At 40.7% G+C, this 24845-nt stretch overlaps 1 protein-coding gene across 4 annotated transcripts in view; it reads right to left on the bottom strand.

Annotated features, from left to right (window-relative positions):
- Positions 1-17464: 17464 nt before the first annotated feature.
- LOC311061082 (polymeric immunoglobulin receptor-like) overlaps positions 17465-24845 on the bottom strand; it is a 41549-nt gene continuing 34168 nt past the window's right edge. For 3 of the 4 annotated variants that reach the window (XM_084079590.1, XM_084079589.1, XM_084079591.1), the window contains exons 5-10: positions 21733-21795; positions 20384-20419; positions 19831-19938; positions 19477-19514; positions 19277-19339; positions 17465-18934 (exon numbers count right to left, since the gene is read on the bottom strand). In XM_084079590.1, coding sequence (XP_083935716.1) covers positions 18833-18934; positions 19277-19339; positions 19477-19514; positions 19831-19938; positions 20384-20419; positions 21733-21795 — 410 coding nt within the window. In that variant the 3' untranslated portion in view covers positions 17465-18832. The remainder of the gene's footprint in view (positions 18935-19276; positions 19340-19476; positions 19515-19830; positions 19939-20383; positions 20420-21732; positions 21796-24845) is intronic. The other variant, XM_084079592.1, reaches the window with a different exon arrangement.

Genomic DNA, 24845 nt, shown 5'->3' with positions numbered 1-24845 from the left:
CTGGACAGACCCAACTCCATAACAAGCCTTCCACAAACCAGCTCAGGCACTAAAGCCTCGGGATCATGTGTAACGCCACTGATAGATGTGGTGGCACTCCCTGGCCTCACAGTGGGTTGCGGTGGGGCTGGGGTTTCCCTGGTGGTGCCAGGATTTGGTCTTCTTGCAGTGGTAGTGGCATCTGGAACGGGAGCTTTTGTTGTTGTGGTGGGCTTGGGTTTCAGTGTGGTTGTTGTTGTTGTTTTTAGTGGTGAGGGGGTGGTTGTGGTTGTAGTAGGTGTTGGAGTTGTTGTGGTTGTAGTTGTGGGTGGGGTGGTGGTTGTAGTTGTGGGTGGGGTGGTGGTTGTAGTTGTGGGTGGGGTGGTGGTTGCAAGTTCTGAGATCTCTGGAAGATAAGGAGTTTGGTTAAAGGCAACCTTGTACTTTTTCTGTAATACATATATTAATACATTAACAGCAGTGCATCTTTTTTTTTTCTTTCAATTCACTCAAACAAACCTCACCGCAGCCCTAGGGTCTCCACTGGAACATAGGTCTAGAAAACAATCACCGCTTCCTGCTCCAATGTCCTGTATGCTTCTATATTTCCTGGTACAGTATCTTACCTGCACAGTATGCTGAGTTTGACACCCTGGGGGACACAAACTTGTAGATGTAGAAGCCCCCGGGGCAAGACTTGACGTGGATCTGATTAGCGGTGTAACGGCAGCAGCTGCCCCTCCCTGCCCCACAGACGTTGCTTCGTACAACTCCTTCATTGGGACGGGGATGAGTGTTGCTGAGCCACAGAGGAACGGTGGCCCCACACATGGACTCTTCCACACAGGTTTCTGGCATCTTGGCATTGACCCCTCCCAAGCTAAGTCGGTACCACCCATCCCACCCGAAAGAGTTGTCACTGAGTGGCTTCTTTGGGTTCCTTTCAAAGGTGACAGACCGCCTTGGGTCGTCCAGCACAGAGTGGTGCTCACAAGGGTCAACACAATTCTTGGTCCCGTTGACGAGAAGGCAGTCTTGACCATAGGTGCAGTACTTGTTCTGCTGCTGACAATAGAAGGCTGAAGTCCGGGCTGCAGGCTGCTTTGGCATATCCTCTGAAGCTAGAGAGATGGATAATATACATATCTGATGAATAAAAATGAACACAAGAATCATGTAGGAATAGGAATAGGAATGTAAATTGTTAACCACATATGCCCTACTTCAAAAAGATTTACAAGCTCACAACATGTCACATTGTAACACATTGTGAGCTTGTAGATCATCTATTTTAGCTATTTTTGAAATGTTTTGAATTGTTTTTAAAATGTTTGGGAAATGTTCGCATGCCCAAAATAGTTGTGCCAGTAAATTATGTCGAAATGATGTCTGAAATGCTGAGTGAGCACATCCCCTGTGAGCTGATGTCATGGTGTTTTCTTGAGTGAGCTATATTAAGTCAGCTATTTTTAGGCCCGAAAAATACATGAACTCATAGCCAATCCACCAAGGAAAGAAGAACAATGAAAACTGTGGCATTATGTCCAACTCTATTACTCTGCTGCAGCCTTAACTTTCATATATTTGTCACTGCATTGGGTACAGAAATGACTAAACATAAGGGACTTTGTTTGGTCTACTTGAAATAATACTGAGTGATAAACACTTTTTTATAAACACGCTGTTTATTATTATCATTATTTTTCATTTATTTAATTGTCATTCTTAATGATTTTATCAGTGCTATTGACTTATCTGTTTTAGGTATGACATTGTCAATGACAAGAACACTGCTACAAATGAAAGATACCGGTGTTATAATTGCATGAAAGTGCAGCTGCTCGCTTAAATGTTCAAAAAACAAGTCTGTTCTTAAGGAAGAGCTCTGATAGAATATTGAAACCTGTTTAACTATTCATTCTGGTGGAACATTCTCATGTAAAAACGGTTTATAAATACGGCTTTAAAATTCTTAATATCCAAAAATGTACAGTTAGGGTCCATGATATTCCATGATCCATGATATTCTACAAAAGGCTATATGGTTGCATGAAGGACAATCACCTACTGAAGAAAAGTGTTATTTAATGAATGGTACTTCACCATGTTCATACCTCATATCTCATACATGTTCCTCAACCATATTATGGTTCTAGAGAACCTTTTTTGTCAAAGTTCTTTGAAGAACCACAGGATGGAACCATTGTTTGATGGTTATTTGAAGCACATTTAACTGCTTAAACCCTAGCATCCAAATTTGGCCATGTTTTAATAGCAGATCTACAAGCTCACAGTGATCTTGTAGATCTGCTAGATATTTGGTTAAAGAAAAAGCTTCTTTCTGGAACCAAAAATGCTTCTTCTATGCCTATGGCATCACTCTAAGAACCAGTTTTGGTTCCAGTGAAAGTAATAATCTTTCTGTGTGTAGGATAATACTGTAACGTACCAGAGATGTCGTCTCCTCTGACGGAGTATGCCAAAAGGACAAGCAGAAGAATCTGTGATGTCATCATGCACTGCATCATTCAGCTTTACCAGAAACCTGGGGAAGAAATATAATGTTAACATGATTATAATAAGATAATACACACAATTCACACCTTTAAATTGCAGTACACACTATAGTGAAATAAGAGGTGCTCACTTACCACCAAGTCGATGTGAGTGACATTACACCTCCAAAGCCCTGAATATTTATACACAAGTTGGAAGGGAGTTGCAGAGAAATGACATAGTCACATAACCACTGTACACAGTTTCACATTATACAGTCGTGACTTGAAGTTACTAATTGATAACTGAAAACACTAATAATTTTCTAAATCATAACAAAACCGACACTTCAAGCTCAGCCTTTTGTCAATATGGAGAAAGAGGAACCGTATGCAAGAATGTTATCATGCTTTGAATGAATGAGACAATGACAACTGTATGTGAATAAGGAAGACAAATAATTTCTACTATAGTGCCTAAACCAATAACATCAATATACTGTAAGATAAGGGTGCTTGTTTAAAGATTTCTTTCTTTGGTATTATCTCAATAGAAAGAGTTGAGGCACTGTGGAGATTTAAGCATCTGTCATTGGTTAACAAACCTTGATTCAGGGCTGCTTGAAAATGGGTGTTTCACAACTAAACATGGAGAAGCAGTCTTGAGCCTTCACTCCAACATATCTGGAACTGCATTAAGCAAAAAAGTGTTTAAATATGCTGCCCCTCCGTGCTGGAATGAGTAGATGAAATTGAAATGATCTGAGTTGTGCTTTAAATCTAGTTACAGATAGAGAAATTTGTATAATTGGCTAAATTGACTGCTTTAAAGTGTATTTACTGCTGTGCCTGGTTAAGCCACACTACTTCACACGAGGTATTCATATTCATATTTTCAGCCCTTCATTGTCATAGCAACTGCTTATAAAAATATAATTATTCTCCTTTCATGGGGGACAAATCATTAAATCAAGACAGACAAATCATTAACATTAATGATTAAAAGACATTACAACAAACATGGGAGGAAGAATTGGCTTTCTGGAGGTAAATAACAAGCAGGTGCAGGTGAGCCTCCTTATTGGCCAGAAGAAAATGGGTATATTTACTGTTCTCTGATTTATTGCAACAGCAATCTGCCCACATTCTGTTCTGTTCACATTTTGAGAATAAAGCCTACTCATTTTGTAACTTATTAATTTCATATCATGACAATATTTTTGTCCAACTAGCCTTATAGATCAAAATGTGGCCGTTTTACGTGTGTTTCCTTAATTTTAGACTAGTCAGCATTTTCAGTGAAATTTGTCACTGTACACCTGTAATCCTATTCCATGTGTCTTGAAACCAAAAAACTAAATAGTAGGTTAAGGCCCTTAGACACAGCTGTATTTTGCTGTGTGGCCCCTGCAATGCTAAGTTGAGTAGCCCTGATCTAAACCATTTTAGTTCTTCATCCTGTTGTTTTTTTTGTTTGTTTTTTCGCCCGGCCAAAAGGCATGGCGAGAGAGTATGTTTTGCACTCTGTCCGTTCGTCAGTCCACTCACTGGATGTCAATTCAGAACCTCTTAAATATTACTCCTACAAATGTTGTCCAAACATGACGCAAATCTGTACATAATATCTCTTTAGTCAAGTCATCAAAACGGTTCTGTCTGATCCGTCCGATTTTTCACATTCCAGCCTGATTGGTGAATTCCGAACATTGCTGGCCCAGACTAACCTACCTGACCTGGCCTGTGTGCCGAGGAGCACTTTTTCTAGTTTGTTTTGTTTTTACCTGGATATTGTATTCACTCAGTTTAGTGTGTGATACTTTATTGTATTGTTTATGTTTTATTGCTGAAACAATGTTTCATGCTGCTCTCTAGGCCAGGTCACTCTTGGAAAAGAGATTTTAATCTCAATTCGAATTTTACCTTGTTATAAAGGATATGCATGAATGAACAAACTCCCAGTAAACTGCAGGTCTGCTACAAATCATACTGCTACAACTCTCATTTCTTGTGTTGTATGATACACAACCTCAGCTGGCGGATTTCATATTTCAGTCAGATCAACAAAGACATGCAATCAAAAGGCTGAGTATTACTCCTAAATTCAGGTGTCAGATTTGGATTCAACCTCAAAACATGGGTGTAAGTCAACAAACGAAACTGTGAGCTTTGTTGGCCTCTCTGTTAAACCACAGTAAAAGTATGACAACAACAAAAGAGTCCAAATTTAGCTCACTGCAACTTGTTTTAGACCATATGATTCTACGTGGGTCAGTCTACACTGTAATTTGCTCGTTTTGAGAGGACAGAAATACAGCCCCAAAGAGATGATGCACTCTGATATTACGTCTTTAAAGTCATATTTATGATTCCCCCACAAGAAGCCCAAATTACCTTCCATTTTTCTGTTTGACTTCTCCCAGATTCATGTAGGATATGAGACTAAATTAGACTAGATGAAATTGACAGTTCTTCTATTTTGAATCATAAATGAACCACAGATGAGGTGAGTGTAATCTCAAAGCTATAGATAGAGACATACTGTACAATAATGATGTTTTTTTTTTAGTACAATACTGTATATTTAGCATTAAGACCATTTTCCACATACAGCAAAGTGTTCGGCATCTGATGACTGACCACAGTCAGGTGTATACGTACATGTACAGTAAGGTGGGTTGCAATTATGTAATCCCCTGCACCCACCTTACATACACCTGACCTCAGACCCTGACATACCATACAGGCCTGTTGACCAAAGGTTGAACTAAAGATAACAGTTACCCAGTGTTAAAAGTGGTTTTGCTCTTATAGGTTCTAGCCAGTGGACATGCACTGTACGGATTGCACAGCACACTAAGCAGTACTTCTATGTAAACACTGTCTGATATTGTGATATTATTGTGAACAAAAGTTGTTCAAATTTGCTAGTGGTTGCATAATGTGATGACCCTCACCATTCAGACCCTCATTCACTTGTTCTGTATTGATTGATTAAGTTGCCATAATGACCTTGTCATCTTGAAGAAGGACTGATAAAATGACCGTACCTTGAGAAACAATACTTCTGTGGCATTTGAACTCTTAGCCTTTCAGGAGTGCCTGCATGTCAACTTTGCAGACATATAACACAAAATGATCAAAAACCTCAAGTATTTATTTTTTGTGATTTAATGATTTACTACCTGCTAACCCTTTAAAAGCAGGGACAACTCCAACACATATGCACATTCTGAGCTCTGGTTCAACATCCACCTCACATCACATCAGCCACACTTATTCACGGTAAAGTAACTATATACTGGCTGTATACAATTTGGTTCTGACTTATAAAGTTTTTTTTGCATATTTCGAAAATGTCTATAACAGAATAATGTATGATTGTGAAGTGATAACTAGACAAAATAGGCATTTTTTATCTTTTACAGTTTGTGTCTCTGAACTGAACTGAAAGATGAAGACATCATCTGGTGTTCTGGTTCTGCTGCTGCTGATCTGTGCTACAGAAATAGAAGAGGGGTCTGGTTTGCCCTCTTGTGATACCTGCACAGCAGATGAAATGTGTCTGCTGAACAGTGATGGAGTGACCTGGAGTTGTGGGAAATATGGTGAGAAGATCTGGTCATGTTTCAGTGAAGAACAAATTTTCTCCCGTTCTGCAACAGAACTTCTCCGCTGCACAATTGTCAGTGGTGGACAGTAACGGAGTAAATATACTTGAGTACTGTACTTGAGTACAGATTATGAGGATCTGTACTTTACTTGAGTATTAGATTTTTTTGATACGTATTACTCTTTCTTGAGTACATTTCCAAGACAAATATTTTAGTACTTTTAAGCCCACTCCACATCCACAACAATGTTTTCGCCATGCAACTCCTTGCAACATGCAACTACTTGCAACTACTTGCAACCATTAACCCCAATGGCAGTTGCAAGGAGTCACATTGGTGTGGTTGACCTTAAAACAGTTTTGTTGCAAGGAGTTGCGACTCGTTGCATTGGTGCGGTTTGACCTTTAGGTTGGCTGTTTTTTTTCTTCCCTAAAATGCAATTGGCCTAACTTCTGCTCTCACACTAGCCGTGTTTCTGGCTTCCCCCTCCGCTCTCCTCTTTGTTACATCTTGTATCTTGTATACACCCATGTATAGGAGTACAAGTATTTAGTTCTGGTTCCTCAGTAATTTCTATGTTTTTATAGGTGTTTCTGAAGGCTTTGTATAATGTCTACAAGCAAGCACATCAGTGCATGCAGTGCAGGTGGTTACAGAGAGTTACAGTACTTCTCTGAAACAAGAGTTACAAGGTCCTATAAATTAATTGTGAAAACATTACAGCAATTCATTGATATCAACATTAAGAAATGTTCTTCTACCTTTACTTTTACTTGTACTTTAAGTATTTGTCAAAGCATGTACTTTGGAATACTTAAGTATATTTAAAAGCAATTACTTTTTTGCTCTTACTTGAGTAACATTTTGACTGAGCTACTTTTACCTATAGTGGAGTAAATTTGACCAAGGAGTATCTGTACTCTTACTCAAGTACTGGGGTCGAGTACTTGAGTTTGTCTTTGTGACAATAATGCCAGTATTCCAGAGATGCAAAATACATCAACACATGAATCAGAGAGAATAATACCTGGGCACTTCAGGAGAGACTACCCAAATAAAGTACTGGAGCACTCGACTGGTCTGCGTATTTATTATTTTGCAGGGGTTCTCTTTGTACCTATATCAACACATATCTGTGCTCACAGTGAAAATAAAATTCATGCATACTGGGTTTGTGCTTCCAGTTCCAGAGTTGTTATGTGGGAGAAACTACCTGGAGGTTGGTCTGTTGGTTTCCAGCCTGGAGCCAGCTGGTCTGGATGCTTCTACAGCTCACCTGGCTGATCACCGCTGCTTCACCCATGAGGAACGCAACGGAACCGTGTGGTACCAGGTGGAACGCAAGGAGGGAAGCTGTGGAAACACCCTGCAGGTACAATACTCATATTTCTTTGTTAAAGAGACTGTAGTCTCTCGTTACATATTAGGTACTGAGAAAATGACCTGACAAACACCATCAAACACATTGGATGGTTTCTAAATGAAATAGAGTTAATCACTTTCAACTTGGTGTCCCAATTTTGGGCATGTCATTATGGGTGAACATATGGGCGAAAATAGCAGATCTACAAGCTCACAATGCGATGTTACATCTTTTAGATCAGCTATTTTCACAAATTTGTCGTACAACAAAGTGTATATTGTAAGTAAGCCTTGCCTAGCCATGTGGCCGAGGAAGAAATGCCACCCTTTTCACATTGGCCTGTTATAGCGCCACCAGGAGGCCACAATAACGTACCTGACCTGGCGGAGACCTTTGCTCCGAGGAGCACTTTTTCTAGTTTTACAATGTAATACAGTTTGAACAGTATTATATGTGATATGATGCCCAACTCTTAACCAGTCCTCCTGTCCTTCTCCCTTCTCTGTGTTTAAAACTCAGACCAACGGCACCCATGCAACCTACTCCAACACTTTGTTCATCTACCCTGCTGGTCAGAGACCTTTCAGCACCCCCATGGACATCCCCATCTCCTGTGTCTACCCCATGGATACTTACGCTAGCCTAGATGTGGCCATCAAACCCTACCTGGAGTAAGTGCAGGAACACAGTATTATCAAACGCAGAATTTCACCTCTATGCCTCAGTAGAAGTTGTAGCAGCTAATGTTTAAGGTTCGACAGCAGTGTGTGTGCTGAATGATCATTGTAATAATGCAAATAGTACAGCATACATTTTAGTGTAAGAAAGACATTGGTAAGGACTTACATTTGTGTTAATATTTGGTTAATTAGTAAGTTAGTTATAAGTAAGTAAGTATTGTAAGTAAGGTATTAGTTGGTTGGTTGGTTGGTTGGTTGGTTAGTTAGTTAGTTAGGGTTAGGGTTAGAAACTGGAGTCTCCTGGCTCTAATTTGACATAATCATTAAATTAAACAGCAGGATTGGATGAGTTTACTTTGTCATACACAATTTACAGTACATTTCACCTCTTTGCAGGCTGGAAGGGAGGAGCATTGTAGGACTTGGTGACCAAGCCAGAGCCTCCATGTCTCTGTTCCAGAACTCCAACTACACAGAGCCTTACCCAGAAGGCAAGGTCACCCTGCCACTGGGTTCTGCCCTGCATGTAGGAGTGTCTGTAGAGGAGACGGAGACAGAGCGCTTTGTGGTCGTTCTGGACGACTGCTACGCCACTCACTCCTCAAACCCTGATGACCCCATGAGATACTTCCTCGTTCAGAACAAGTACGTACGTAGTTGGTGAGATGAGATTACAGTCATATGTGATCAAGTGTGATTCTGTCTCCTTTAACTGTTTTTGAATGAATGCTCTTCCAGGTGTCCTAGCGACCGCCGTCAGGTGACAGTGGATGAGAGCGGATCGTCCCTCCAGGGTCGTTTCTCTGCTCTGCTCTTCCTGTTCCAGGGAGACTACAGAGATGTCTTCCTTCACTGCAGCCTCAACCTGTGTGACCAGATGACCTCCTCCTGCTCTCCTGTGAGCCTTTATAAGTCAATCTTTCTGAAGTGCACACACTACCTACAAATTCTGGGCAAATTAAGATGACATGACTTACCTCCAGATGAGAGATTTTGAAGAGTTGCTTTAAATACTTTCTATTTAACGTCTGCTGACTTGTAGGAAAACAATCTAATTTTCCACCATTACACTTTGATGATTGTAAATCAAATGTTCAACTTTTATATAAGTCATTAGGCTATGTATTAGGGAAACATTGATTACATCACACATGCAAAGTTTGGGTTACAATGTACAGTATTTTTAATATAATCCATAAGTTAATGCACATGAATAGGGTTACTTTGTTTGAAGTAGTTCAATGTACTGAACCTGTAACTTTTTTTCTTTAGGCCTGTAATAAAAGGAAAGCCCGGTCTGCCCCTAAATCGTTTCTTCTCAAACCACTCACCATTGGACCAATCACCTGTAAGTATAGACTTTTTCTACAAAGTGTTCGTTTCAAAGTCAACCAACCATGTTGACATAATGCTGTGGAGTGATTCAGCAACCCACAATTCTGAGGGGGCACAATTAGAGGGGGTGGGGGGTAATGATGTCATTTTCTGCTGACATTTGCTGCTACCACTTATCGTGGAAAATACCTAAATCCTGTCTGCTTCACCCCAAAAATGTCAAGGGTATAAATTCACATACTGTACTAACACTTTATCCACAATTCAAATAAAGGACAGAAAATTACAGATTAAAGAAATCTGCCAACATGTTTTGAAACACATTTACCATTGCATCTTAACATGGAAATATGATAGTAGTAGTTCAAAGTAACAGCTCACTGTCATACGGTTCAGACATCATAAGTCACGGCTAGTGACCTAGCACCACCTTAACATATTAATTAATAACATAAAAATGTTGATGTAATTCTCTTTTTCTTATTTACAGTGTCATAGATGTGGGACGAACCCAGTTTTTGCAGAGTGCCTCCTCTCTGCACAAATATTCACTTTATTGCTCCATAGCCCATGTCTTCTCTAAATAAACTGAATATTGTGAAATAGTGAAATCATTCTCATACATTGTTTTTATATTCTTTCTCTGGGGATGAATGACTATTACAGATTTGAAAAACCTGTAGCCTACAGTAGGCCTATGGACTAACCTTCAACACAAACCACCAACCTAGTGTCCAGTGGCCTCGAAGTGCAAAACACAATATTTCAACAAATCAGGAAACACAATAGTTCAGAAAACAGAGGGTAGAAGAAACTCATGTCTCTCTGTATAGAATGCTGACGATGGCTGTGTACGGAAACACATATGTTTGTGCAATTCTGTTCATTTGCACCATTCTGTTGCCCTTGCGTTAAAGGCAATTATCTTCAATATTATCTGGAAGCGCTGGAAGTGTTACTTCCACTTCTGCATTCAAATGCAAGACAACACACTTAGGTCTTGAGTCACCATTTAAATTTTAGCCCGCTTCCGGGAGGAGCTTTTAGACTCTTGTTTTATTAGTAGAGGCAGTTTTAATGTGTTCCAACATTACTGCTGGACCCTGAAACGATTAAAATATAACTTTTTATACATGTCCACTTATTTAAAAAATATATATTATTATTATTTGCCCTTAACTAGAAGGTGATTGGCCAAAGGGTCAGAGACCTCCTGTTAATCTTCCTTAGAGTTTGAATGAAACTGGCAACCCATCTGAACATTCTTTTTGTGTTTATTAAAGAGCTGGAGGCAGACCCCTGTTATTGAACAAGCACTCTAAACACTTAACTTTTCCCACAAAAAAACATACTTTTTTTAACATAAGTTTGAATCACAGTTCAGAACAGATACTGTATAGGTGCAGGTCAAACCTCCAATGTTACAACATTACCTTTATTGTACATGTCTTCACCAGTTGAATGTAAAATCCACATAAATGTAGATAGATAGATAGATACAGTAGATAGATATATTTATTAAAGTGTCACTCCGTAACAGAACACACACATTGAAATACAAAATACACATACCAGAGTAAAAGAGTTGAGGACCACTCACAAGGAGTTGTGAGACACAAAAACAAACTAGAAAAGTGTGCTCCTCAGAGCACAGGTCTCCGCCAGGCTGGGTTGCCTGCCCAGGGCCCTTTGGAAGCCAGTCATAGCCAATTGGAATGGGGTCTGACTCATACATCTTGATCACATGACCCTATAGTGTGTTTTGAAGAAACACATATGGCAGATAATGTAATCTGGCACAGATACATTGCGAATCCAGGGGGGCAGGGTGTCCCCAGTGTCATGGCTGGCTCAAATCCATGACAAATAAGGGAAGGATCTGGTGTAAAATCAATAACAAATGTTTATTAAAGAATTAACCTAACATAATCAACTACGATATAAATGGATGGCATAACTGGACAGATGAGATAAGGATACTGTGAGGTGTGGAGTCAGTAAATCAGTAGCCTCGATCTCCAGGCTTTTATTTTCCTTCGCGTTTTGCTTAAAAATAAGAACCTGGACCAGGGTGTTGACGTTCCTGGCATAGGAAGTGGGAGTCAACCTTTAATTTCCCCAACCAACCAGAGTGCAGTGTTCGTCGCTCAAAATGTTGTGACGTCAGGGCTCTCTGTCAGTCTCTCTTAAGAGAGAATGACATGAGCTGAACTTGTAGCCGTTATACTATACGTTTAACCACTTGAACCCCAGCATCCCTATTCTATTAGCCAAACATAGCCGATCTACAAGCTCACAAACAGGTTGCAAGCGCGATGCGACGCGTTGTGAGCTTGTAGATCGGCTATTTTTGAATAGCCTATGTATAAAATAGGGCTAAGGTGGTTGATGTATGTTTTATAATGTAATAATCTATATCTGCAAAACTGCAAAGTAACTAGTAAAGTTTTCAAATAATTGTAGTGGAGTAAAAGTACAATATTTTCTTCTGAGATGTAGTGGAGTAGAAGTAAAAGTATTGAAATTTGTAAATACTCCAGAAAAGTGAAAAATTTACTTAAGTACAGTACTTGAGTAAATATACTTAGTTACTTCACACCACCACCGGCCCACGGGGCACCCACTTGAGATACCCTGGAACCCAAGGAAGCTTTTGAAAGGAAAGGACTAAGGACATACTTCCGTCCGTTCTCTAGATATATGACGTGACACTCACGGGTGGCAAACTCGCACCGGAAGTTCGATGAATTACATTGCAGTGGATGGAGACCATAGAGGTATAGCTATAAAAAATAAAAGAAAATATATCACACATTTTTTTCTGCTCTCTTGTTTTTCCATGTACAATCTACATAAATGTATAAAGTATCCAAAGAGCAGAGAGAGTAAGATTCTCACTGGGCAGCCAGACTGATTGACATTGACAGTCACTGATTGACAGCTGTCTGCCAATCAATCAGTCAACACCTCTTCACAGCTCACACACGTGTGAGCTGTTTGTAATAAAAAAAACGAATATATTATCAAATATCTACAATGTGAACTATAGTGTTAACAGAGTGACAATGACATATCACATGAGTCATTGTGAAACAATTATGATTCATGGTCACACACTATTTCAGTAATATAATTACATCTTATTGTTATCTTATTTATTTGATTTTATTTGAATGCAGGGTCATTAAAAACGAGTCCATATAAAACAAACATATGTGTTGAATTAACTGTGGAAAAAGTCATTGATTAAAGATTGGAGTCATTGGACTAACAGCTTCACAAAACTTGAAGAACAAGGCACTGGATTAATTAAGCTTGGCTGTTAGCCTGGTCCGGACCACTTTGTAGATTTTTATTATTATTACAAAACATACAGTAAGAAGATAGCCGATCTACAAGCTCACAATGCATTTGGGTGGGTGGGGGTGCAGGGGGAGGGGGGGCGTGTGTGAGCTGTCAACAGGTGTTGACTGATTGATTGGCAGACAGCTGTCAATCAGTGACTGTCAATCAGTCTGGCTGCCCAGTGAGCATCTTACTCTCTCTGCTCTTTGGATACCTAAATAAATGTATGTAGATTGTACATGGAAAAACAAGACAGCAGAAAAAAATGTGTGATATGTTTTCTTTTATTTTCCTGAAGCGATTATTTTTCAATGTTCTCAATCATTCAGAAATAATGTTTGTTCATGAGCTGCTCCAGCCGTCTCCATCCACTGCAACGTAATTCATCGAACTTCCGGTGCGAGTTTGCCACCCGTGAGTGTCACGTCATATATCTAGAGAACGGACGGATTTATGTCCTTTCCTTTCAAAAGCTTCCTTGCTGGAACTCAGGAAGCAGGGAGGGAGGGAGGGGCGGGCTTTATAAGTCCTCCAATTGTCAGCCCCACCCCCCCCTCCCCCCTTACACACACCCACATACACACACACACAGACACACACAGTTTGTTACAAGCTCTGCAAAATTTGGAAGTAAAAGAGCAAAATAAACAACTCATAATGCAACTTTACTCCACATGAACGTTGTGTAGAGTTGTCAGTGTTTACCAGAGTGGTGAAAGCTGCTAAAACACACTTGTGACAAGACATTTTCTCCACCTGACCAAACAACTGTCTGAGGTGAGTTTCTGCAGGTGACTTGGCTTAGCTAATTAGCATTAAAGGAATTGATGGAATTGCGTGTTTAATTTCACTTTTATTCTTAGTAAAGCAACAACTAGTCAGGATGAAGCATTGTTGTGATGTGATGTGAAGTGAATATATTGTATTGTTGAGCTGTGTTTGCAGGCCTAGTCAGTGGTGTAAAGTAACTAAGTACATGTACTCAAGTAGGCTACTGTACAATTTTGAGGAGCTTTTACTTTACTGGAGTATTTTACATTTTCAATACTTTTACTTCTACTCCACTACTTCTAATAGAGTATTTCAAAATTGCTGTATTGGTACTTTTACTCAAGTAAAGATTTGGAGTGCTTTTTGCACCACTGGGCACATTAATCAGGATCCTGGATGGCTTGGTTCCAGGCTTAACCCATTTAGACGGGGGAAGCATCTGTGTAATTTTAGATTTCTTTGGGCTATTCAAATAGCAGATATACAAGCTCATAATGCGGCCGCGCTATGAGCTTGTATATGATCTGCTGTTTGTTTGTTTTTTCTTGAAAATTTGTGCAAATCTTTCAATACATATTTTTTAAAGCAAATATTTTAACTCAAATCTTTGCTTCTTGGGATTCTACAAATGTCTTCTAAAGCAGTTTTTTGAAAAACGTATGTTTCTATATCAGTGGTTCTCAAACTTTTTCATGTCAAGGACCCCTAAAATAATAGGTATTTGGCCGCGGACCCCATCTCAAAATATTTCGTTCCAGGGACCCCCAGAAGCAAATATTTGAGTTACAAATGTTCTCTTAAAGGAGCAGTTCACCCAAAAAATTACTTATTTTCTATCAATTACACACCCCATGAAGCCTTGATTTCATGGATTTATTTTTGTTTTTGTGGCATTCCTAAGACAATAATTTGATGACCGTGTGTATTTCCGGTAGGAGACACAAATAATCTACTTTGTGTCTCCTACCGGATACATTAGCCGGTAGGAGACGGGAATCAAATTATTAGCTTAGGAATGCGACAAAAACAAAAAAGAATCCATGGATTCAAGGCTTCATAGGGTGTGCAATTTATAGAAAATAAGCCATTTTTTGGGTGAACTCCTCCTTTAAAATATATATATTCAAAGATTTGCTAAACCTTTTTTTTTTTTAAATAAAAAATAGCAGATCTACAAGCTTGTATATCTGCTATTTTTGAATAGCCAAAGTGTAAAATAATGCTTTTTTTTTAGCTCAAATCAAAAAAATTACACAGATGTGTTCCAGGTCTAAAAAAAAAAAATCATTTATAAAAAATATTTTCGGAAATCTCCATGGGAAACATTAATGGGTTTTCTATCAGTGACACCACAAAATGGCCGCCACTGCTATGCCGTATACGTGTATACAGGGTATTTTCACATTTATAAAGTTACAATTATGGTCAAATGGTCAAATATTACGTAAGAAAAAGAGGCAAACATTGTGAACATAGCCGATCTACAAGCTCTACGTATACTAGGCTGTGTATGCTGTGACAGGATACAGTATATTTATACTAGGCTGTGTATGTTATGCAGTTATGACAGGATACAGTATACTGTATGTATACTAGGCTGCATGTTGTGACAGGATACAGTATACGTATACGCTCTCGGTTGGCTCTCGTATGGCTCTCGGTTACTTGAATTAATTTTCTTTCTTTCTTTCTTTCTGATACTCAAGGCTGGCAGAGGTGTTGCAGGGGACAACCCCCTCCCCCTCCTCTTCATTATAAGCCTGGACTATGAAGACAGGCCATCAGTGGAGGAGGGTCTCTTTTTTAAATTTATTTTATAAACACACACACACAAACACACCCCCCACACACACCCACCCACCCATACACCCCCACACACATACGTAAATGCCCAGAAGACTGAGGTTCTCACCTACAGTGTAACACCCTCCCAGACCATCCACCTCTAATAAAGTATTGGTGAAGCTAACCAGAGAGATGTAAAGTACTGGTGAAGCTAACCAGACGTATGGAGGATGGAGATGATGGGAGACGCCCGCTGGAAGGCTCATCCGAGGATGCCCTAACCTAGAGATCGAGATCTGGAGATCTCTCTCTATCCATGGGTTTGTCTGCATGGGGGATTCCTCCGAAGACTTGGTCCGCACGGTCGAACGGCCTAAGACCTTGTCCTTCTCGGGGGTTTCCCCTGAAGACGGCTGATGAAGACGACTCAAAGTAGGAACCTCTTTAGGGCTGTCACGATTATGACATTTTACTTGACGATTAATTGTCGCTCAAATAATTGCGATTAACTAGGCCGAATTAATTAATTATTGCGTCGTACACTGTGTCTGTCTTCGTAAACAAAAGGTGCACGGGTCAGATATGACAAATAACTTGCATAACTCAATAACTTTATACTTAAAAAAAACATCCACTATTTTTGAAAATGTTTGAAAAACATATGAACATTTTTCAACATGGAAATGATTGTCAATTATCCGAAAAAGTATTGCGATTATCTGAAATACTTGCGATCAGGTGATTATGTAATAATTGTGACATACCAAATTTTTCCTTTGCTGGATGCTGCTGCTGCAGTTTGTGTTGTATGATGTTTTTGTTGTATGCTGTTCGTGTTTGATGCTGTTCGTGTCATGTGCTGATGTGGTTCAAGATGTACAGTAACCCTGTTGTGGTCATGTTGGGGCCCGGTGTGGCAGTGAAACTTGTTCAGTGAATGTTGGTTTGTGGCTCTGGAATTGAAAGCTGATGTGTTCCAAAAATGGGGTTTGCAAAATTAGACCTGCTGGTGGCGCTATAACGGGCCAATGTTAAAAAGGGTGGTATTTGTTCCTCAACATAGTGTGAATGTGTGTGCAAAGTTTGACCGCAATCGGACGCTGCGTTCATGATTTGCGGCATTTTGTTCAAACAAGCCACTACAGCAAACTTTAGATGTGAATCTTAGCCAATCAGGATGGAATATGAAAAATCAAACAGTCCATCTTGATCACTTGACTATAGAGATCATGTGTCATTTGCGTGAAATTTGGATAAAATGGGAAGGAGTAATATAAAAAAAGTGTTATGTTTGTGTTATGTTTTACATAAGTCAGCCTCCTGGTGGCGCTATAAAAGGCAGATGTGAAAAATGCAGGGCAAAGGTTTTTCCTTGGCCTCTAGGGAGTGCGCATACAAAGTTTTACACAGATCGGTGCAGTTATAGGTAAAAACACGAATCGGCCTGTTATAGCGCCACCATGAGGCTGATTTAAAAAGAAGTGGCATTTCTTCCTCGGCATAGTGGGAATGTGTGTGCACGATTTCACAGAAATTGCATGCTGTGTTCATGATTTGAGGCATTTTGTTCAAAACAGAGCACTCCTGCAAACTGTGGAAGCCGTTTTTAGCCAATCAGGATGGAATATGAAAAACTTGAAAGACCTGTTTTGTTTAGTGATTATAGGGATACTGTGTAGCGATTTGCGTGATGTTTGGACAAAATCTGTGGGAGTACTGTCAAAAAATTGTTTTGCAAAAAGCGGCTTCCTGGTGGCGCTATAACTGGCCCATGTGAACATTTTGGGGCAGAGGTTCTGAATTGGCATCCAGGGAATGTGTGCGCACAGTTTTGCTACGATCAAGCCAACAGTGCCGGAGATTAGCTGTACACAGACAGACAGAATGACACACGGACGGACGGACGGACGGACAGGGGGTATCTCGCCATGCCTTTTTATATAATAAAACAAAATACAAAAACAAAATAAAAAACAAATTATAAACTCATAAAAGAAAGTCGTCTATTAAGAATGAGGTGGCAGGCTTCACGTTCGTTCACACAATACGTTCATTGACACAATATTTACCAGCTAAAATTACACACAGTTTATTTCATTAAAATGTGCAACATACTTTGATAGGTGAAGAAATTATTCAGAGTGAATGTCTGCATAGAGGTCACAGTGTAAAAGAACTTGGGCTTCCGATTCAATAGAACCATCATTGCATAAAGTACAGTAACGTCTATCAACTGATAGGTTGGTGTATCTACCGATTTCAGTAGCTAAAGGAGCAACTCCACATCTGAATTTGGCAAAGGCGCTTCTAAGCTGCCTTGACATTGTACTTTTGTGCAATGTGGTCTGTGTCAAAGACACTCTTAAATAGTCAATAGGTGCATACAGTAGCTTATTTCCTTCAGATCTATTTATTAACTGTAGCCACCATGACTCTTTATCTGCCTTTGACATTGCCATCTCAAAACAATGTTAACAAGATGGGACATAATGTAAAGACATATGTATGTTGCCTATAGCTTTGTAATGGCCAATGATGAGGACAGTTTTCCACTATTTTCTCATGGAATCACACCAGTAAGTAACAGTGTTATTGCTTGTAAGATTCTAGATAATGCACCTTGACAATCCTGTTCAAGGATCATGTGATCAAGTGTCTTTTTGCTCTGGACAGCTCAAAAATGTAAGTTACCGTTGACATTTCTAAATAGTATACATACACCGTTATGAAAAAGTAAACGGCAGTACATTTGGTTAACATAACTAGCATCTATCTAAATGGCATCAATAGTGATACAAGGAAATTAGGATAAATAAGGATTACAAACAAGAGATGAAAAATTACAGAAATACTACAAAGCTACAATTTAAAATAATCAAAAAGCGGTCCAAGTAACTTGTGCCACCCAAGGGGCTAACATCCAGCGTGTAAATTGAGGCTATAAGAGACAGTACATATGAATGGCTTAGTAGTCTCGCTGTTTCACCCCTGCTGGTGTCAGAAGCAATTAGGCTCTATTCAAGTGGAACTTTACACTTGATTTTATTACCTTAATAAACATTGTCATAAATACTATATGCTTCCAGGCGTTAGTTTAAAGTCGTCTTTCAATCACCATGATATGCGTTTTGGTAAATTATGGTCCCATTTATTTTAAAATTGATGATAAAGAAGGGTATGCTGTAGGAGGGGCGTGGCTACCTTGTGATGATCTTGATTAACAATCTACACAACCAATAGCATTAATCCCCACCCCCCACTCTGGTCCCAACCAATAGCATTCATTTCCGAGTCAATTTTTCTGACTGGGTATACAAAGATGGCGGATTTGAAATCGCTGAAAAATAGGCTTCATTTACGGTCTGTATAACCAGGGGTGTGACAATGTCCATATTTTTTTTATGGTCTATGGTCTACGGCCAGAATAAGCTTAAATCCACTATTCTGCACAACTCATCATATCTGTTTTTAGCATTCAGATGCCACTCGTGGGTTTTCGTAGATATCATCTTCACCTTGAAAGGTGTTAGTGCACGTCATATCTTGATTTGCGTACAAGTCCTCCTTGGGCTGCAAGAAAATATGAAAATGAAAATAAGCATAGACGTGGAAGCGACTAGAGATGCACAGGTCGTCTCTGTTACCACCCACAGCCACCAGCATGTACTATATCACTGAAAAGATGTTAGGCCTACTGACCTGCATCTGGTACATCTAAACCAGATAAACATATGCCGAACTATGCTAATGTAACCAAAGGTTATGAAGTTTTTTCTTTATAAATTCTAATATACATTTTTGTATTACCTTTGAAATTTTAACTATATGTTACCACAAATGGACTGAAATAAACTAAACTAAACTAATACCTGCATTGATGCACAATTATTGAGAAAGTTACATTGTTCTGACCTGAGTCTGTTGAAGTTGCATGTTTAGAAGTTGTAGACCGCAAGGGGATTCGTGATACATATGCTGTGTTAAAGAACATTATATATGTATGTTAAAAGTATCTATACCTGTAGTATTACGAATGTAAATGAATGCTACATGATGATGACAGTATTTTGATAACATATACTGTATAAGCCACACCAATCACTACATCATACCTCAGTTCTCCTGGATGTGTCAGGGTACACTGGAGCACCTGGAAAAACAGAGTGTTAGACCACAATGCAACATGTGTGTTTGCGTGTGTGTGTGTGTGTGTGTGTGTGTGTGTGTGTGTGTGTGTGTGTGTGTGTGTGTGTGTGTGTGTGTGTGTGTGTGTGTGTGTGTGTGTGTGTGTGTGTGTGTGTGTGTGTGTTGCGTGCGTGCGCACGTGTGTGTGCGTGTGTGTGTGTGTGCGTGCGTGCGTGCGTGCGTGCGTGTGTGTGTGTGTGTGTGTGTGTGTGTGTGTGTGTGTGTGTGTGTGTGTGTGTGTGTGTGTGTGTGTGTGTGTGTGTGTGTGTAATAAAACCTACCTTCATTCCTGCTACATTTCTTTTTGCATATAATGGCCAGGGCAAGTGCACCCAGAACAGCAACAGCAGCAGGAACAATGAATACCACATACTTAATGAGCAGACCATCTGGAAATAGATAATACAGTAGTTGGTTCACTTTCTATGTCACTGACAACAATTTAAACTAACATAAACAGAGGGTATAACTGAGAGATAAACCTTTAATAAAATAAGTGCAACTAGAAAGTATTTGCTCAGTGCACCACAGATCTCCACCATGGAGGCAACTTTTCCATAAAGTGTGGTTCCATGCACATGCCACGTCCGCTTTTTGAGAAAGCCGGTTAATTTTAATTAAATGTTAAATGCTTAATAAATTCATTACATTGTGTTTTGAATGACTATGTCGTAATAATAATGTATTAATTTAGCATATAGTGTAGTCATGATTAAATATCATAAAACATATTGAAAATGGCCATGCATGGGTGGGTGGCTATTGTACTATTGTGGATGTCTATAGTCAAACACACTAATAATAATGAAGTATATAGACATACTGTAGGCCTACCTGTTGTGTACACAGCAGTAGTCTGTGGTAAGGAGACTGTTGGAGAACATACACATTGTGTCACGTTTTTAAAAAATCTGTTGTTTTGAGCACAGTCATGAGACAAAATATAAATTCGCTTTTAACTCATAATCACTGAACCCACTGTATTTGAATTCAAATTGTCTAACATAAATAGAAGGTATAACTGAGAGACACACTTTTAATATAAAATAAGTGCAACTCGAAAATATTTAATTATTTAAATTGGACAATTTAAATATTTAAATTGCCTTTTGGGGGGGGGGGGGGGGGGGTAACATCCTGACTTGCGAGGCACATCGTTGCTCTGATCCACACCGAACTTGGCACAAACACTGTTCAGGGGTCTGCCATGAGACCATCACACCAGGGGCCACAATGAACAACACAACTTACTGTTTCAGGGGCCCCTGAGGGCCACATGTTGTACAGCTTACTGCTGCCAGGGGCCACATTGTACAACCCAGCTTACTGCTGTCACTGGCCCCCAGGGGCCACACGTTGCTCTGATACCAAACCTGGCACAAACACTGTTCTGGCATGATAAGTCACACCAGAAAACCTAAATTGCACACATATGGGGTGCTGCAGCAGTGTCTAAGACTTCAAATGGCCTTAACTCAGTGACCATTGTTCTGATCAGCGCAATATAGGATTGATCACGTGGATTAAGCTTTTCAGACTCATACCTGACAGGTGACTCACACTAATAATAATGACTAGTACAGTTTATATACTTTCTGTACCTGTTACAGTTGTCACAGAGACTTCATAGGAGGTTGGGTCCACAGTAGTAGTCTGTGGTAAGACTGTTGGAGAACATACACATTATGTCATGTTTTTAATTTGAAAACCTGTTGTTTTGGGCAAACACACAGTCATAAAATATAAATGAGCTCTTAGCTCCCTAGGCCTTATCTGAACCCATTCAGTTATAATGTATATAGATTAATTTACATACAACTACATCCCACATACAAATTCCCTAGAGGGTGGGTGGATGGTGGACGGTAACATCCTGACTTGCAAGGTACATCGTTGCTCTGATTCACGCCACACTTGGCACAAACACTGCTCAGGGGTCTGGCATGAGAATAGTCACACCAGAAAACCTAAATTGCACACATATGGGGTGCCACTGCAGTGTCTAAGATTTCAAATGGCCATAACTCAGTGACCATTGTTCTGATCAGCGCAATATAGGACTGATCACGTGGTCTGAAAATCTATAATATTCTCTCTGGGTGGAAAAGCTTTTCAGACTCATACCTGACAGGTGACTCACACTAATAATAATGACTAGTACAGTATATACACATTCTGTATACCTGTTACAGGTGTCACAGAGACTTCATAGGAGGTTGGGTCCACAGTAGTAGTCTGTGGTAAGACTGTTGGAGAACATACACATTATGTCATGTTTTTAATTTGAAAACCTGTTGTTTTGGGCAAACACACAGTCATAAAATATATAAAATATAAATTAGCTCTTAACTCCCCATGACTGAACCCATTCAGTTATAATGTACATAGATTAATTTACATACAACTACTTCCCACATACAAATTGCCTAGAGGGTGGGTGGATGGTGGACGGTAGACATCGCAAACGTAACATCCCGACTTCCAAGGCACACCGTTGCTCTGATACACGCAAGACTTGGCACAAACACTGTTCATGGGTCTGGCTTGAGAATAGTCACATAAGGGGAGCTACAAGACTTCAAAAGGCCATAACTCAGTGACCATTGCTCTGATCAGCACAATATAGGACTGATCATCTATATCCATTAGAGGTGTAACAATATAGTAACTGCATCGAAAAATCAATTTACATTTTCAACAATCTACTATATCGATATTCAAACAGCAAAATATCGTAGCGTTTGACTTTGTATCGAATCGTTTTGCAATGCAAATAATCGTATCGAATCAATTTTATCTATACTAAGTACTTGTGTGTTGTATTTAGCAATTTTAAGAAGAAAAAAGAGAAAGAGGGATTTAATTACTTTTCCATTACATATCATTACACTTGGTTTATCGATAAATGTGTGTAATCTCTGTGTTTCTTGTCAAATTCTCCGTAACATACTCACTATGGGATATCAGCGCCTCCTGGCGATGAACAGAGCTACATACCATAAACTCCCGGGCCATTCATTGGCTGAGAAGGGTATGTCACGTGTCCGGTAGACCGGAACCGGCTTAAAGCCGGTCGCGTGACGTGGCTCATCCTCTTTCGCTTCTCTGCATGGCAGATGTAACACGGCTTAAGACATACTAAAACAAATTATTCTGAAACTATTCGATTTCTCCGGACTGAAGCCAGCTTTAGCCCACAGCGGTGGTACTTGTACCTACCCACGGGTTTTTAGTCCTTAAATCCTTAGTTCCGCTCCCGCGGCTATCTTCTTCTTTCTAAACTTATCTTACTACTACATGTTTTCCTCCTCACGTGCTAGCACGGTCAAGCCAGAGTTAGCGGCTAATGCTTTAGCCTAGCAGCTAAAGCTAACTAGCCTAGCTCTCCGTCGGTCGCTGTGTTAAAGCCTAGCCTAGCGTTAGCGTTAGCTTACTAGCAAACACTCGACGCTAGCCCTGCATTGGAGGAACCACACGGATGCGGGCTTCTGGATTTCCGCATGCAACCGAGACGATCCCCACGTTTCTGCATCTCCTGCCTGGCGCATCCCCGATGCGCCAGGACACTGCATTGACTCCCCACCCTGCACCTCGACAGCCGCCTGGCCAAGGCCAGGGCACGAGTCGGAGGAAGTAGCGGGGATTCGTCCTAGATCGGCGCGGCTCCAGAGACACCCCGCATCGCCGGCCCAAGGAACGTGCGTGGTGGCCCCACCACGTGCGTGCCCAGATCACCATGGGCCCTCCAGCAGCCCCGGAGCCTCCGAGCAGCGCAACCACGGCTCGCGACGCCACCAGGCTGCCACACCGGCCGTTGAACACGGCACTCCAGCAGCTGCGCGAGCTGTGCCTGGCGGGCCCAGCCAGGTACAGCCTACTAGCGGTTCTTCTTCCCCCTCCTCCCAGCCATCTACAAGGGACGGCAGGACGTCGCCAGAGGACAACAAGGGCTCCAGGCGACGGCAGCATGGACGAGGGGGAGAACGAGGCAGGAGTCTCTTGAGTGAGTTAGCCCAGACTAGCTACGTTAGCTGCTTTGCTAGTTTAACGTCGCTCCAGTCAGACAGTGTTTTTATTGGCTTAACAACACCCAGCTAGCTTCACTAAGCAACAGGTTATTAGCGGTGCTGTTCTAGCTTAGCTATGCCTCGCTAGGACAACACCAGCGTGTTAGCCTTCTCACTGTGTAACGAGTAACCCCGCTCGGGGGCGTCTAAGGACCGCAGCCGAGCCGGCGTTTTACCACAAGGGACGAGGCAGCTTCCAGGTCCAGGTAGGCCCAGACTACGCCTCCTCCTAGCACCAGACAGTCAGGGCTGGCCGCCCTCCTGCCCCCTGCACCTCAAACCGGCAGCATCCAGGGAAAGGAGGCTCCAGGATGAGGAGAACAACCGTGAACGGGTTCATCGGGTGCCTTTGGGACACATGTTGGTTTTTCATAAAATATGTTAAAACGTTTCATGCTGTTTACTGTTCCTGTGCCTACTTTTGTTTCATTTCACATGTTCCAAAGTACTTTTGCACATTAACAGACTCACCGGTGCACAGACCGGTTCAACACCCCCGTGTGTAATGAAAACGAATGTGTGTGTATAAGGTACAATTTTTTTCTGCCAAAGAAAATAAATGTGTTACATGTTACAAACCAGCTCGTTATTTCACATGTCCTAGAACAGCAGAGAGCAGTGGAGTCAACGTACCGAGGGCCTCTCTGCTCCAATGTTCTCTATATAAGCCCTTAGCCCACAATACCTGAAGCGCCCGAACACCGGTGTTTCAAAGATTGCTGGGTTAACAGCTGTGCATGCAATGAATCATTTCATAAGCCATTTTTCATATGCTGGGGACGAGGACAGTGGCTTGTCAGGCCTCGTTGGACAGGGCCAGGAACGGCTCCTCAAGTGCCAAAAGACTGTGTGTAATGAAAACGAATGTGTGTTTAAAGGTACCATTATTTCTGCCAAAGAAAATAAATGTGTTACATGTTACAAACCAGCTCGTTATTTCACATGTCCTAGAACAACGGTGCAGTGGAGTCCCCGTACCGAGGGCTTTTCTGCTCCAATGTTCTCATTACATAAACCCACAATGCCTGGGAACGCCCGAACTCCGGTGTCCCAGACATTGCTGGGGTAACCTCTGTGCATGCAATGGATCAGTGTCATCATCCCATGAGCCCACAATGCCCGGGTACACCCGAATTCCGGTGCCCCGGACATTGCTGGGACAACATCTGTGCATGTTTTGGATCATATGAAGGGAATAAATCACTTGGAGGTAATAGGAAAACCGACAC

Source organism: Gymnoscopelus microlampas, assembly GCF_963454915.1.
Source record: "Gymnoscopelus microlampas genome assembly, chromosome: 2".
Taxonomy (NCBI): domain Eukaryota; kingdom Metazoa; phylum Chordata; class Actinopteri; order Myctophiformes; family Myctophidae; genus Gymnoscopelus; species Gymnoscopelus microlampas.
The sequence above is the reverse complement of the archived record's forward strand: the minus strand, read 5'-3'. Positions and strand labels throughout refer to the sequence as shown.